We start from the raw sequence: 15,046 nt of genomic DNA on the forward strand, positions 1-15,046 counted from the left end.
ACCACTGACCACCCTCTTCTATTTGAATTTTCTAGGTCTTGCACTCTCTTGTTTATTTTGCTTCTTTCTTGCCTGATTCTTCCTTCTTAGTCTTATTTGCAAACTTCATTGTGTCTTGTCCCTCAATTGTCTGCGCACACATACACATTTACATAGAGATAACTAAACCTTAAGTATATATATATATATATATATATATATATATATATATATATATATAAAATAATTAAGTTCTTAAGCATCTCAAACTCAACATGTCTAAAATAGAATTTGCTATTTCCCCTGCTTACCCCAACCTACCTTTATCCTAACTTCTTGAGAAAGAATCACTTTGCTAGAGGTCTAGGTTTAGAACTTTAGAGTCATCTTCCCAGATCTTTACTTTTTCTTACTATACATATTCATTCAGTTGCTGTCATTCATTCTGTTTCCTTTATATTCACACAGTCACTACCCTATTCCAGGTTCTTATCAATTTTTTTTTCTTGATTATTGAATTAGCCTTGTAATTAATTTCTTTACCTCAAGTCTCTCCCATATCTAACTCATATTTTACACAGATGTCAGCTTGATATTCCTAAAGAACACACTTAGTTGTGTCATTTCCTACAAAGAAAGCCTCCAGTAGGTACCATTATCCAGAGGCCTATAGAATAGAATGTTTACTGTCCTCTTTTCTTTTAAAACCCTTCTTAGTCTGACTCCAGACACTGGGCTTATGGTATGATTTTCCATCTTTCCATCTTCTGTGTCTGCACCTTTGTAGTCTGACCCCATGTCTAGAATATAGCTATTATATATATATATATATATATATATATATATAATGTTGTAATGTGATCTGTTGAAAATCACATCATATAATTCCTAGGGTCCCTCAAAGATAAATTCAAATACCAATTTTTACTTGAAGTTTCTCTTCAACCACCTCCAGCTATAAATGCCTTTACCCCAACTTTTGTATTTAATTAACAGATATTTTGTACTTTAATTGCATTTATACATGTTTCCCTCAATAGACTTTAAGCTCCTTGAGGGCAAGGCCTGTTTTCTTTTCTTTTTTTTCCCCCTTAAGTATCCCTAATGCCTGGCATCTTGGTTGAATGATTTTAGCATGCATCATATACTAGGAAATGAAGAAGCAAAAAGTAATAAAGTTGACAATATTCTATTTTAAAGCTAAAATAATTTAAATGAAACAAATCCTTAAAAATTCTAGGCTAGCTTCATTATGATCAAGTTCTAATGTAAAACATTCATAAAACATCTTAATATGTTGCTGATGGTTGGGTATTTATCATACAAATAACTGAAAAAATAACTTAAAGCTTATAACCGATATTGTCTACTGTTGACAGGTAACAAATCTTTATATTGAATTAATTTTAGCAACCTAACTTTTCAAATAGTTTGCATTTGGGAAGCTAAAAAAAGTGATATTTAATGGTACTAAAAATTAGTCTGCTTTTAATCTGAGTAGACATTTGAGGACTATTCATCTTTAAAATGTTAACTTTATTATATGACCCATGCATTCATTTATTTTGTTTTTAAGTGTTTCTTGATGCCCCCTTTTTACATCACTGTCGTTTTCCAGTGATTAAGCTCCTCCCTCCCCAGTAATTGAACCAAATAAGTATAACCAAACAAAAGAAATTAACTCATTGGTATTTGTTTGAAACTGTCTCCTTTTGTACTTGCAGTTTGCCACATTTCTTCAAAGAGGCAGGAAGCATACTTACCATTAGTCCTTTAAAGTCATTATTGATCAGAGTGCTGATGTATTTAAATGATGTTTTCATTTATATTATAGTTGAGGCATGTAATTTTTTGCCTTTATTGACTTGAGTATTGGAATTCCATAGGCAATTATTAAGTATTTGATATGTACAAATTTTGTATTAGGCCCTGAGACATCTAAGGAATTTAGGTAAAACACCATCCTTGCCCTATTGGAGCTTATAGTCTCGTAAATTTCTCCATGAATAGCTACTGAATCTGTTCTTAACTTAAAATTATTATCTAATTAAAATAAAATATGTCATTTTAGGAAAAATATAAAATGTCCTATGAGGCTTTTTCTTTATTAGTGTTTTTGTTCTGTCTTAATGAAGATTATAAACAAGAATTTCAGTACAATAAAAATCTGTATCTTTAATTGGTTTTTTGTTTTGTTTTATTTGGTTTTGTTGTTTTGTTTTTTCTGGGGGATTGTTGAGGAGAGGTAGAGGTATATAAAGAAGGGAGGGAAATCAACCACAAAAGTGAGTTCAGAAATTTTGATTTTATTTCAATTGATAGAATTGTAAAAATTTTCCCTTGTGATACAGATGCAGTAAAACGCAGAACTCTTCCAGCTTGGATTCGTGAAGGTCTTGAAAAGATGGAACGTGAAAAACAAAAGAAATTGGAAAAAGAGAGAATGGAACAGCAGCGTTCACAATTATCCAAAAAAGAAAAGAAGTCAACTGAAGAAGCTGAAGGAGGGGATGGTCCTCGTTTGCCTCAGAGAAGTAAATTTGTAAGTAAAGGAATAGTTTCTCAACTCCAGTACCCATAAAAATTTTGTTTCATGTATATATTTTAATACATTTTAAAAACTGGTCAATTAGTGAAATTTCTTAGTATATATCAGAATGATGAATAAATAATCGAACATTTATTAATTGTCATATAGTAGGCATTGAAGATGAACATTCAAAAGTTTCCTTGCCCTCAATCTTAAATTTTCCTATACGTAGAGAAACTGAAGTGAAAGGGAGAGATATAATGGGAAGGGATAGAGTACCTGTAGTGGAATAATGGCTAGGTGAGGGATTTTTGGTCAGGGAACATCATAGGGATTTTAAATATAGCTGGGGGAAGGCCTATTTGTCTCTCTCCCCCCCCCCGATACCATTAATTTCATTTCTTTTCCCAGTGCTAGCAGGGGGAAAGTGAGAAAGGGGTAAATTCTGATGAATGACTTTCTATCTGAAGAATGTCCAGCTGAAATGTGAGGCATGGTTTGGGACTAGCTAAGTGTAATGAAGATGAGTTTTCACTTACTGACTCAGTAATCAGGATAATTCGTCTTTAGAACAGAGTACCAAAATTGAGTGATTATTGATTGGAGCTTGTTCTCTTGAGTCTGGAGGATTGCTGCTTCTTATGGGAAGGTGGTGTGAGTAGGGGGAGGAGTAGGGCAATGTCATCACTCTTCAGAAGCTTATTTCATTGTTCTGTATCCAACATGGTGCCTAATAAAATAAATAGCTGTTTCAATACACGTTGATTTATTCGATTTTGGAATTTTGAAAAGGATAAAAGAAAAAGGACACTTCATTTCAAAAAGATCGCTTAATTGGGATGTTGGAAATGTCTAATAAGCATATCCTAATAGAATTATAAACAGAGCATGAAGAAGCAGTAGCTAGTTCTTTAAAAGGACTGGAAAATGCCAAAAAAAAAAAAAAAAAAAAAAAAGAAAGAAAGAAGGAATATGGAAATGAATTTTATCTTCTAAAAGCATCTTTAACTTGTAAATATAACTGTTTCATTGTGACATTTGTATATATAATTCTATCCATGTATTCAAGCACCATTTTTCCATTAAAATCCTTCACCTGTGCCTAATTGTATTGTTGAGAACTCAAGTATTCAAAAGCTATCCCGAGAGATCATTAAACTCCTTTTAACCTGGAAGGGCTTTGAAATGTGGATCATTTAAATGTTGTATCAAAGTACTAGGTTAGATAACTTTAAAGAACCTTGTCACAAGAAATTTGGCATGAATATTCTCTTCTGTGAATAGAAGAATTGCAATTTTAATTGAAGTTGATCATTATATATCCTTGAAATATGGTAGTATATAAGCAGTGAAAATAAGTCATCTCATATTACTTAAAAAATGTGTCTGTCATGTGTGATATTTAGAATGAGATATTTCTGCTAATATATTGTACTTTTAAAAGTCTTTGCATATAATCAATTGCCCTTCGTTCCACTTAAAAAAATGTTGTAGATAAAAGTTGAAGTAGTAACAAACTCAGAGAAACTTTTTAGTGTCTGGATCCTGTCATAAAAATTTGAGGCTACTCTGGTAATGGACTTTATTATTGGTAGCAGTTGATCTGTCTGAGAATTAATACACTTCTTATCCATTTGCAAGTGATCTCCTGAAAAAAATTAAAATGATTCTTATAAACTTTAAAAAAAAAAATTTTTTAGGTTTTGAATGTGGTTGTCCCCTTGCATCTATCCAAAGATCCCATAATGTCCAAGGCAAGATGATGTTGGAGGAGGGAGTAAGGATGATGATTCTGCACAGGGTTAGTCCTCATTTAGACAATTCCCTTAAATCAAGATAGTAACCTCTAGATATCATTGTTACTCTTCAAGAATGAAAGATGAATAGCAACAATCCAAAGATCCCATATTGGTCAAGGCAATCATTTTAGAATCTATGATGTATAACTTTAAAAAGAAATGATGGCAAGTGACTGGATAGTCCACTGTGTGTGATGTTTTCTTAATTCATCTTTAAAATAGAAAAATGTTCTATGGAAATTTACTGACTGAGCAAAAAGTAATAAACAAATGAGTAAATAACAGTACTGTTTTTCAATTTGCTTTCTTTCCATTTTAATTTTTTTCCCATTTAATACAGACTTAAAATTGCACAGTGCAAATTAATGCACATTGCACAGTATATTTTTCGAGTTCAGTTTTGCTTTTTATTTTTATGTTTGACTTGCTTTGAGATTTTCTGAGTTTGATGATTTATAAGTAGGTGATTTTGCATTATAAATTAATAAAGCATATATGCACTATTCATTTTATAGGATAGTGATGAGGATGACGATGATGTTGAAAATGTTGAAGCAGCAAGCAGTGGAAAAATTACTAGAAGCCCATCTCCAGTTCCTCAAGAAGAACAAAGTGAACCAGAGATGACAGAAGAAGAGAAGGAATATCAGATGGTACAGACAAAATGTTTTTCTTTTCCATTTGCTTGGGATTTTATTTATAAGAATATAGTTGCTATTGTTGCTTGTCCAGATATTATTTCTAAGGTTGGTGTCTACTAACTACTAATATAAAATGATTTAAAATTAGACATATTTCTTTGGTTTGTTTTTTGGCAAGGCAATTGGGGCTAAGTGACTTGCCCAGAGTCACACAGCTAGTAAGTATTAAGTGACTGTGGCTAGATTTGAACTTGAGTCCTGTTGACTCCAGGACCAAGTGCTCTCTCCACTACACCATCTAGCTTCCCTATATATATTTTTGCTGTCCAAATCACATAACATAAACTTCATTAAATACTATGTACAATAAAAATAATAAAACAGTAGGAAGGGAGGAAATACACCTTTATTAAATATCTCATTTGATTCTTTCAACAACCTTGTAAGGTAAGTGCTACTATTATCCTCATTTTGCAGGTGTTGAAACTGAGGCAAATAGGAAAAGTGACTTGTCCAAGATCACACATCCAGGAAGTATCTGAGGAAGGATTTGAATTTGGTTCTTCCAGCCTCGAGACCCAGCTTTCTCTACTGCAGCACCTAGTTGCCTCTAACAGGAAAAAATTGTTAGTTTTATCACCTTTTAGCTGTGCTGTATGATAGTATTTAGCACTTCAATATTTCCAGTATGCATAGACTTATTCATGGAAAAGACCAAACTGCTTATTATATTAAAAGACACCCAGGGAATTTAAGGGATGTGCTCATAACTATTTAGTGACAGGATTAGAAATACAACCTCAGGTCTTTTGAATGTTCCACTGTTCTTTCCACTACTCTATACCATATCCTTAAAGATTTCTACTTTAATTATTCTGCTACAGTCAGAAGAAAATATGTTTATTTTTGAGTCTCTGTTCTTAAGAAGGAAAGGAATAGTATAACCTGAGAATGAGGAAAAGTCTCTGTTCATAAGTTCTTTGGATTCTCTGATTAGTCTGTATGTAAACTGACATTAGTTGAAAAACTGTTGACTAATGTACGTTATTAAATGCTTACAGAGAATCTGATAGTACAAATAGAAAGGGATTGTAGTTGTGTACTTTGGAGAATTTCTGGGTACATAGAGCAATTGCCTAAGTTTAAATGCATGTCTAATGCTGAATTTTTTAAAAGAGATGCCACTTTCTTCATGACATTTTATTAATTAAAAAGCCAAGTTGTGCCATTTGTTGTGATAAAATTTGAGTTCTAGAATTTTAACGTTCAGAAGCAAAGATCTAATACTTTATTTAAATATGTTAAAACATAAATTTATGCAGTTGAATTTCTTGGGTGTGATATTGTTTGAATAAAAACATGTTTGGAAATTATTTTTTTTCAATTTTGACTGATCTAACTTTTGGAAGTTAATTTAATGTATATGTTTTAATTTTAAGTTGAGTGACAATATTAGTAAAACCAATCAATAAATTTCATACTGTCTAAACATTTTTCCTGCAGATGTTGTTGACAAAAATGCTACTGACAGAAATTCTGTTGGATGTCACGGATGAAGAAATTTATTATGTGGCCAAAGATGCACACCGGAAAGCAACAAAAGGTATATGTGGGGTATTGTTTTTGTTTGTTGTTTTTACTATCCTATGTTTCGATATTCTATTCTTGCATGGTTTTTTTTTTTTTTTTTTTTTTTTGGTTGATTTTATTTTTTCTTTTTTTGAGAGTTTAAATTTTTAGCCACTCTTTATACATAAAACAAATCCCTTAAATATTTTGGTCTCATCTGAAATATTATAGCACAAATTAGCAATCATATAATGTTGTCCTGTGTAGTGTATTGTGGAAAATTTCAGTCATTCAGTTTCTTTCACGTAACCTTTTTTTTGTTTGTTTGTTTGTTTGTTTTTTTTGTTTTGTTTAGCTATAATGGTACTGATGTAGACATGTTACTAATGCTAGTTTGTATTGAATTGATGAGATGAATTGTACATCAGTGCTTTGTTTTCACTGTTTATAAATTATTATAGCCATATAACAGTTAATCTTCCTCTCTATTTTTGAGCATTTTTAAATTTAAATTTGGAAAAATTTAAAGGACAGAACATCGAAAAAGAGCTATGACTATTTATCATTGAGACCCTTCCCTTTTGTATAACTCAATGTAGTTCACATTTAAATTTTAAAGTTTCAAAGCCAGACCTACTCAAACTAGTTTTAAATGAATGTTATGTTTTTAATGTTTCTTCTCTCCCCAAAAAGCAGCAATAGTAGTAGATTTAACAATACCATAGAATCTCATGACTATGAAATCGTGGCTATTTGTGTTAACATGTTGTTCCTGTTGTTGATGTGATACAAAGCTCCTGCAAAACAGCTGGCACAGTCCAGTGCACTGGCTTCCCTCACTGGACTTGGTAAGTATTTCCAAATTTTTGAGAGGGGGCTTAATGGGGAAATCACACTTATCTTGCCTTTTCTACATATTCTATTTTGAAATTGTTATAAAAAGTAGGTTTTAGGATTTATAATAACCTAAAACGTTTATTTTTCTTTTGGCTGCTGTTTTTAATTTTTAGAGCATAAATTGACACTTTTAAAAGAATATTAACAATTGGATATCATAAATAGGAGCAAATTGTAATAGAGAAGAGTTCCTTGTATTAATTGCTCCTAAGTTGACCTAGTTTAATTTTAAGTTGTAATTAAGGCATCAAAATATGCATATATATATACACATATATATCTTATGTGTGAGTGTATATATATATGCATATATAGTCACGTTCAAAACTAATGCATACATAAGCACTACTGATTTTCTTCTATTGAGTACTGTCATATTTAGAGTGCACAAAATCAATTTCTCATATGGTAGGAAAAAAGCACCCATCTTGCCATCATAATCTTAACTAGTGGTGTGTTAATGTGCTATTTGCATGATATGTGACTGTGGCCATAAAACCTTTAATTTGCTATTTCAAATATACTCACTTTAAATTGATCATTATAAAGATTGAGAGAAATGGGCAAAACCAAATATCTTTGTCATAATGATGATTATTTGGATTACTTTAGGTTGGGGAGTAGTTTTAGCATAGTACTACTGAGGAAGTCTAGTAGCATCTAAATTTTCTAAAAGCCTAGCATGAAATCTGGAATTTTGTTATACATTCTTGTACAAAAAAAGAACTATCCCATAAAAACTTTTAGACTTAGTAGCCTAGTCTTCTTATTGGTATATGAGTTGACTTAAGCTTTGGTAATGCAAAATTATTGCCCTATCAAAGACTTCATGATTTCAAAGAACTGTTGCTACCATTATGACCGTGCCTGGTTATTGAGAAATAGATGAAATGTTCCAGGAGAATAGGTAAGATAAAATACTGAATAGCTATTTGACTTAGAGTATGACAGTGACATGTCTGCTCTTCCCCACCCCGAATAAGCAGTTTCTTCCAAGAAGAAGTAGTGAAAAAGGAATAAACTTTCCTTTTGGCCCCTCAGATTTGTTAAAGTAAGATATAATTTTTCCTTGTGATAGACTGGGCTTTATGCACGCAGGTGGACTGGGTGGTTATGGATCAGGAGACAGTGAAGATGAGAGGAGTGACAGAGGCTCTGAGTCATCTGATACTGATGATGAGGAATTACGACACCGAATTAGGCAAAAACAGGAAGCATTTTGGAGAAAAGAGAGAGAACAGCAGCTGTTGCATGATAAACAAGTGGAAGGTATGTATTTTTTACTTTATTTAGATATGAAACAATTTTGATAAATTATTTAAAAAATCAAAAGGATGCATTTGAAATTAGGCATTTTTTAAAAAATTATGCTAGTATGCAATTTACTTAAAAACTTTCAGTTATATTGCAAGGTTTAAAATTCCACAAAGTTGAGGTGAAATAAAACACTTATAATTTTGGGTGTGTTATTCCATTTCTTCCTTACTGTTCCTCCCATTAAAATTCTCTTTCTGTTAGATAATAAACTTTTTGGGAATAAAATATCCTTTGGCTTTTGTTAACTAAATATTTTTTATTTTCAGTTGGCATTTAAATGTAGTTGATGCTTTGAAACTTTTTATTTGGGAATTTAATTCCTATTAAATAATTTCAGTTATATGATTATTAATTTCTTAATTAAATAATTCTGTTTATTGTAAAGTCCTTTCATCGGTTTCACTTTGGTATTGGGTCATAGCTGCCAAAGTGTACAGGTTGAGCCTGTGTAAATACAGGTGTCAGGTGAGGTTGATAGATCTCTGATGAGTCTTAAGGATTGCAATGGATCTCTTGGGTACATGTATTTCGGTGTCTATGCTTTTTATCGTTTTTGTTCATCCATTAGTCACAATATAAATTTTTGAAACAAGTATGCCAAACATATTTTGACAAGATCACTGATCACTGAAAGAGCTTTTAAATACTAAATTGTTGGTGTGCCTTGTTAGAGAAATAGAGAATATCATTTTTGCTACAGTTTTAAAAGTTAAAGCTTGATTTTACAAAGAGTTTTGCTGTATTAAAGAGACTTTTGGCAAATGTCTGTTGTGGGAGAATATAAAATGTCGAAAAATCTGAAAAAACTTTTTATAGGAAGTATAGTTTGATCTTATTTTCTGTAACTAGTGTCTTTAATTACATGGCTACATGGCTTTTTATTTCTAATATGCTAGTGAATGCATTGATTATCTATCTATATATATATATATATAGAGAGAGAGAGAGAGAGAGAATAGATATTTTCTCCCAAAATGGCCATTGATATATATGTATGTTTTATCCTTTTGAAACTATAAAATGGTATTTTAAATAAATGAAATTTAGTTTTGTGTGACATTATCAATCATTTTCTGTCCAGTTCATTATTCTTAGCAAGACTGTTGTTTTTCTTTTCCAGAAGAAAAGCAACAAAATGAAAGGGTTTCAAAAGAAATGAATGAATTCATCCACAAAGAGCAAAATAGCAGTTTATCACTACTAGAAGCAAGAGAAGCAGATGGTGATATGGTTAATGAAAAGAAAAGGACGCCAAATGAAACTACACCAAATATAGAACCAAAAAAAGATCATAAAGAAAAAGAGAGATTAGGAAGGAGTCAGTCAGGAAGTTCTAGTAGTGGTAGTACTAGCAGCAATAGCAGAAGCAGCAGTAGTAGCAGCAGTGTATCTAGTTCATCATACAGTTCTAGCTCAGGTAGCAGCCGCAGTTCTTCACGTTCATCTTCTCCTAAAAGGAAGAAGAGACATAGTCATAGCAGGTCTCCACTACATAAACCTAGGCGCAGCAGGAGTAGAAGTTACTCTCGTAGAGTTAAAGGAGAGAGTAACAGATCTAGGGAAAAACTAAGAGATAGGAGGAGGTCTAGCAGAAATAGTATAGAGAGAGACAGAAGAAGAAATAGGACTCCTTCCCGAGAAAGACGTAGAACTAGAAGTCGCTCAAGAGATAGGCGCGCCAATCGAGCTACTCGTAGTAGAAGTCGAGAGAGACGTAAAGCTGATGACCAGCGTGGTAATCTTAGTGGGAGTAGTCATAAGCATAAATGTGATGGTAAAGATCAAGAACGAAAAAAAGAGAGGAGTAGAAGCTTAGATAAAGATAGGAAAAAGAAAGAAAAAGAAAGGGAGAGAGAACAGGATAGAAGAAAAGAAAAGCAAAAAAGGGAAGAAAAAGACAGTAAATCTAGTAGCCAAGATGACAGGTTAAAAAGAAAAAGAGAAAGTGAAAGAACATTCTCTCGAAGTGATTCAATATCTATTAAAATTTTAAGACAGGATTCTAGACAGGAAAGTAAGAAAAGTTCTACCAAAGATAGTAAAAAACATTCAGGCTCTGATTCTAGTGCAAGGAGCAGTTCTGAATCTCCGGGAAGTAGTAAAGAAAAGAAGGCTAAGAAGCCTAAACATAGTCGGTCGCGATCCATGGAGAAATCTCAAAGGTCTGGTAAGAAGGCAAGCCGCAAACACAAGTCTAAGTCCCGATCAAGGTAGTATACTTTTTAAAGTTTTTTGTCTGAATTTATTTTTAATTTGACTGAATTTGTTCAAAGTTGAAAGTGTCCTTTCTCTCTCTCTTTTTAAATGAACTCAGTTTGGTACTTGCTATAATGATCATAGACTTAAAGTAACTTTAGAAAACCTATATACTTTTATTTATTTATTTTAAATTGCAGATTCTTTAGTCTAAAATGAATTTCATCTTTAAATTTTGTCTTTTCCCTTTATTTTTCAGATCACCATCCCCTCCCCGTCGTAAGCGCTGAGGAATGATGTGGCACAAATGCCATGATGTTGTTAAAAAATTCCATGAGTTTTAAGGGCTTGTCTCATTATAGAGGCACATTGTGGCTGTGTAGGTGAAAACAGAATCTTTTTTTTTTTTTTTAATCTGTAAATAGGTGTATTTTTTCCAAATGCTGCTCCAAGTTACTTAATAGGATTTCTTTGTATTACTTTTTTTTTTTTTTTTCAAAATAGTGCTTAATAAGAATATAAAACATACCATTCTCTCTTTCAGCTGTAATGTTCTTAAAATTACTATTGAATGTACTGTGATGTCAATAAAGCTCTTTAGTTCATTTTTGTTAACTTCTTGCACCTTAATTTTATGATTTTTAACTAAAGAAAGTACTTTTATAAAAAGGCAGCTGGATTTTTGTATAATAGGTTTTAAAGGTAATCCCCCAAATGGTTTTAACCTATATAGTTTGTCAAAGTTTGTAAATTGTATTCATGGACTTGTCAAAATCCACCATTGAGGGTGTGAGAGAGGGCCAGAAATAGACCTATATTTTTCTCTATGGAAGTATTTAATAGCTTTCTAAGCTTTTCCTCCTATTTTGGATTTTCAAGTAAAATATTCTCTGTGTATAAAGTATGGATCACTCTGTAAAATGAAATTTGCTTAAATCAATCAAGCCAATGCACAGTAGGATTATTTGCAATGAACTGATTGTGTTTGACACAAATATTCAGCTCTGGAACTATACTATGAAGCCACCCATTTCTATTTTAGAAGTATATTCTGAATATGGGTAATTATAGAAATGAGATTCAATTCAATTTGTGGTGCTTTTATTTTTATTTTTGAAGTGTAATATGACCTCAGATATATTGAGGAAAAACTCTGTTATAAAGACACACATCAATGGCATAACATCAAAACTGTCAGTTTCCTAAGAATTATGATTAGTGATATGGATCAAGCAATTAAACCAGTTGTAGGCTGGTGGATAGAACAGAGAGTATAGAGGCATTCTAATTTAGTGCCCAATTGCTTCCAGGATATTATATGACAGTATGCTTATATTGGCAGTAACTAAGTTATTCTGTGAAGAAAAATGCTTCAAACATTTTAGTTTTCTTTAAAAGAAAAGCATACAAGGTACAGGACACAGAGTATAAATTTTAAAATGTTTCTCTTACAGTAAGGATAATGCCAGATTTTTGCCAAGGTCAATGTTTTCTTAAAAGATAGAAATAGATATGTATAGTGTGCTCTTGTACATCTGCATAGGTTCATAAATTTTTGGCAATTATGCATTTATCTAAAAGTTAATAAATGCATGTTTATCAAAATGACTATTTTACAGTGCATTTAGTTCTATTTATAAAATTGAAAATTCATGGAATAACTTCACAACAGTTTGAAATTATATATGGTTAGTCACATCAGGCATCAAAATAAAGGTAAATGTGCAATATGATGTTTCTATTTAGATTAGTTAACACATTGTACATATCTTTAGAATCCATCTGATTGATTTGTAATAGTTCAGTTCTATAAGGTTTTTGTATCTAAAAATGATTTTCCAGAATAAACTTCCAGTGAAAATTTATTTTCAGAATAAAATTCTACAGGGAAACTCAGCTGGCACATTTTTGGCTAAAGCTATAGCCACAATTAATATTTAAAATTTTATATACTTAAGACATTTTAAAAGCTCACCACCTATAACTGTGGAAATTGTTTCTTTAGCACAATTATAAATGTGTGTGACTGTCAGTAAATACAGCAATATTATAATGATATATTTGAGTTTGATGTTTTCTAGATTTCTGTGGATAATTTGCTAAGTTTCATCATTGCATTGGCATGTAACATAATTTGTTCATCTTAACATGTAAACAACTGGCTGTCATAAAATAGGGTGCCCATGACTGTGAGAATACTAAAAAGTATTCCTAGTTATCATTATCGGAGTTTATTATATCATTTGGAAAAGAAATTTGATAAAATGAAGATCATATATCAATTAAAACAGAATTAAATGCTTGGAATGGTCATTAGACTAGTAATGAAATGGCTAATGAATGCCATCCAAAGAGTACTTTTTTTCCAAAATCTTCCAATATCTTAATAACATTTGCACTTGTGAATGGGGATGAAAAGGACAATCCTTTCACAAATTAAAATACATATGATTTGGATATGGTGGTCTTAAGGTTTTTTGTTTTAGGTTTTAAACCACAAATAAAAGATGGTGTGGAATCTCACCAGTGTAAACATTTTCTACTCCTGAAATTGTCTTTTAGGTGGTCAATTCATAAATAGATTACTGAATTGTAATGGTTTTATCTACTTGAATAAGAAATTTTACTTCTATTAGGAGTTTGAGGAAGGACCCAACTGTGACCAAATAATCAACATATGTAATAGGGATGGCTGAAACAGTTAACATTCTTTTTTGTAAACTTTGATCTTTAAACTACCAACTAGGAATGTATAGGGAATGTTTTCAACTAGAAATGTTCTCTTTAGTTACTTAGGAAACATGGTTAAGATTAATTCTGCTATATCATAATCACTATAAGGATATTTAAATAAGGAGAAATTCTGGTTCAAAGCAGTTTAGTTAACATACAGCTTTACAAATTTAAATGAAACACTACATCAGCTAGTCTATTTCAGGTGATACATTAACATGGATTTGAAAGGCTTAAAATTTTTCATGTTTCTAGAAAGCAACTTCTGATCAAATTTCATGTCTTGAATTAGGTAGATAGGTCTTTAATGAATCAAAGAATTCATGAGATTAAACAAAATAAAAATCTAATTGACTTTTGTACAATCTTGTTAAAAGATAATATGTAACCATAAGTAGCTGGCTACTTGTAATCTCCGACTGGGGTAAATATTAGCACAGCAATGTCCATTAATCTATATTACTTTACGTTAAAATTTAAGTACTATTGGGAAAACCTAATAAGCTTTCAATATTGTTATTTAAGAAGTTTAAGAAAAGCCCTGTATTCATGATGCTTTGATTATAGAAGTATAATTGATGTGTCTGTTCAGCAACATTAGAACAGGTCTTACAATTATTTTTCTTGTTATTACCCTGATTTTTCACACTACCTCTTGTATATGCATTTTCATTGATAGTACATTATATTGAAATACAAATTCAATACAAATAATACGATTTGTATTCACCAGAATATTTCCATTGCACAGCAGTGCATAACACAGTTTTATTTTTCATAGACTGTGTCCTATGATTTGTAACCTTTATAGAGACACTGGAAAAAAGATAATTTTGGCAAAGGAACAGTTTTTTTTTTTGTTTGTTTGTTTTTTTTATACATGACCAAAACATTATTTTGCTGTATAAAAAGAATCAGACTCTGAAATAATTGTACAATTAGCTTATGAAGGAAATCAAAAATGCAGGTGGGCATAAATATAGGGATTGGGAATTCAATGTAATGGTTTTTAGTTATCTCCCAAAGTTCTTTCTCTGGGCATAGTTGGTTCAGTTCATTACTGCTCCATTGGAAATGATTTGGTTGATCTCATTGCTGAGGATGGCCAGGTCCATCAGAACTGGTCATCATATAGTATTGTTGTTGAAGTATATAATGATCTCCTGGTCCTGTTCGTTTCACTCAGCATCAGTTCGTGTAAGTCTCTCCAGGCCTTTCTGAAATCATCCTGTTGGTCATTTCTTACAGAACAGTAATATTCCATAATATTCATATACCACAATTTATTCAGCCATTCTCCAATTGATGGACATCCATTCAGTTTCCAGTTTCTAGCCACTACAAAAAGGGCTGCCACAAACATTCGTGCACATACAGGTCCCAAA

General features: G+C 31.7%; 1 protein-coding gene across 4 annotated transcripts in view; it reads left to right on the forward strand.

The window, feature by feature from the left end:
• PNISR (PNN interacting serine and arginine rich protein) overlaps nt 1-13,451 on the forward strand; it is a 47,683-nt gene extending 34,232 nt beyond the window's left edge. For 3 of the 4 annotated variants that reach the window (XM_031964489.1, XM_031964490.1, XM_031964491.1), the window contains exons 7-13: nt 2,331-2,521; nt 4,824-4,961; nt 6,453-6,552; nt 7,313-7,366; nt 8,514-8,684; nt 9,853-10,942; nt 11,188-13,451. In XM_031964489.1, the coding sequence (XP_031820349.1) occupies nt 2,331-2,521; nt 4,824-4,961; nt 6,453-6,552; nt 7,313-7,366; nt 8,514-8,684; nt 9,853-10,942; nt 11,188-11,218 (1,775 nt within the window). In that variant the 3' untranslated portion in view covers nt 11,219-13,451. Of the gene's footprint in view, nt 1-2,330; nt 2,522-4,823; nt 4,962-6,452; nt 6,553-7,312; nt 7,367-8,513; nt 8,685-9,852; nt 10,943-11,187 lie in introns of those variants that run through there. The other variant, XM_031964492.1, reaches the window with a different exon arrangement.
• The last annotated feature ends 1,595 nt before the right edge of the window (nt 13,452-15,046 follow it).

Source organism: Sarcophilus harrisii, chromosome 4 (assembly GCF_902635505.1).
Source record: "Sarcophilus harrisii chromosome 4, mSarHar1.11, whole genome shotgun sequence".
NCBI lineage: Eukaryota > Metazoa > Chordata > Mammalia > Dasyuromorphia > Dasyuridae > Sarcophilus > Sarcophilus harrisii.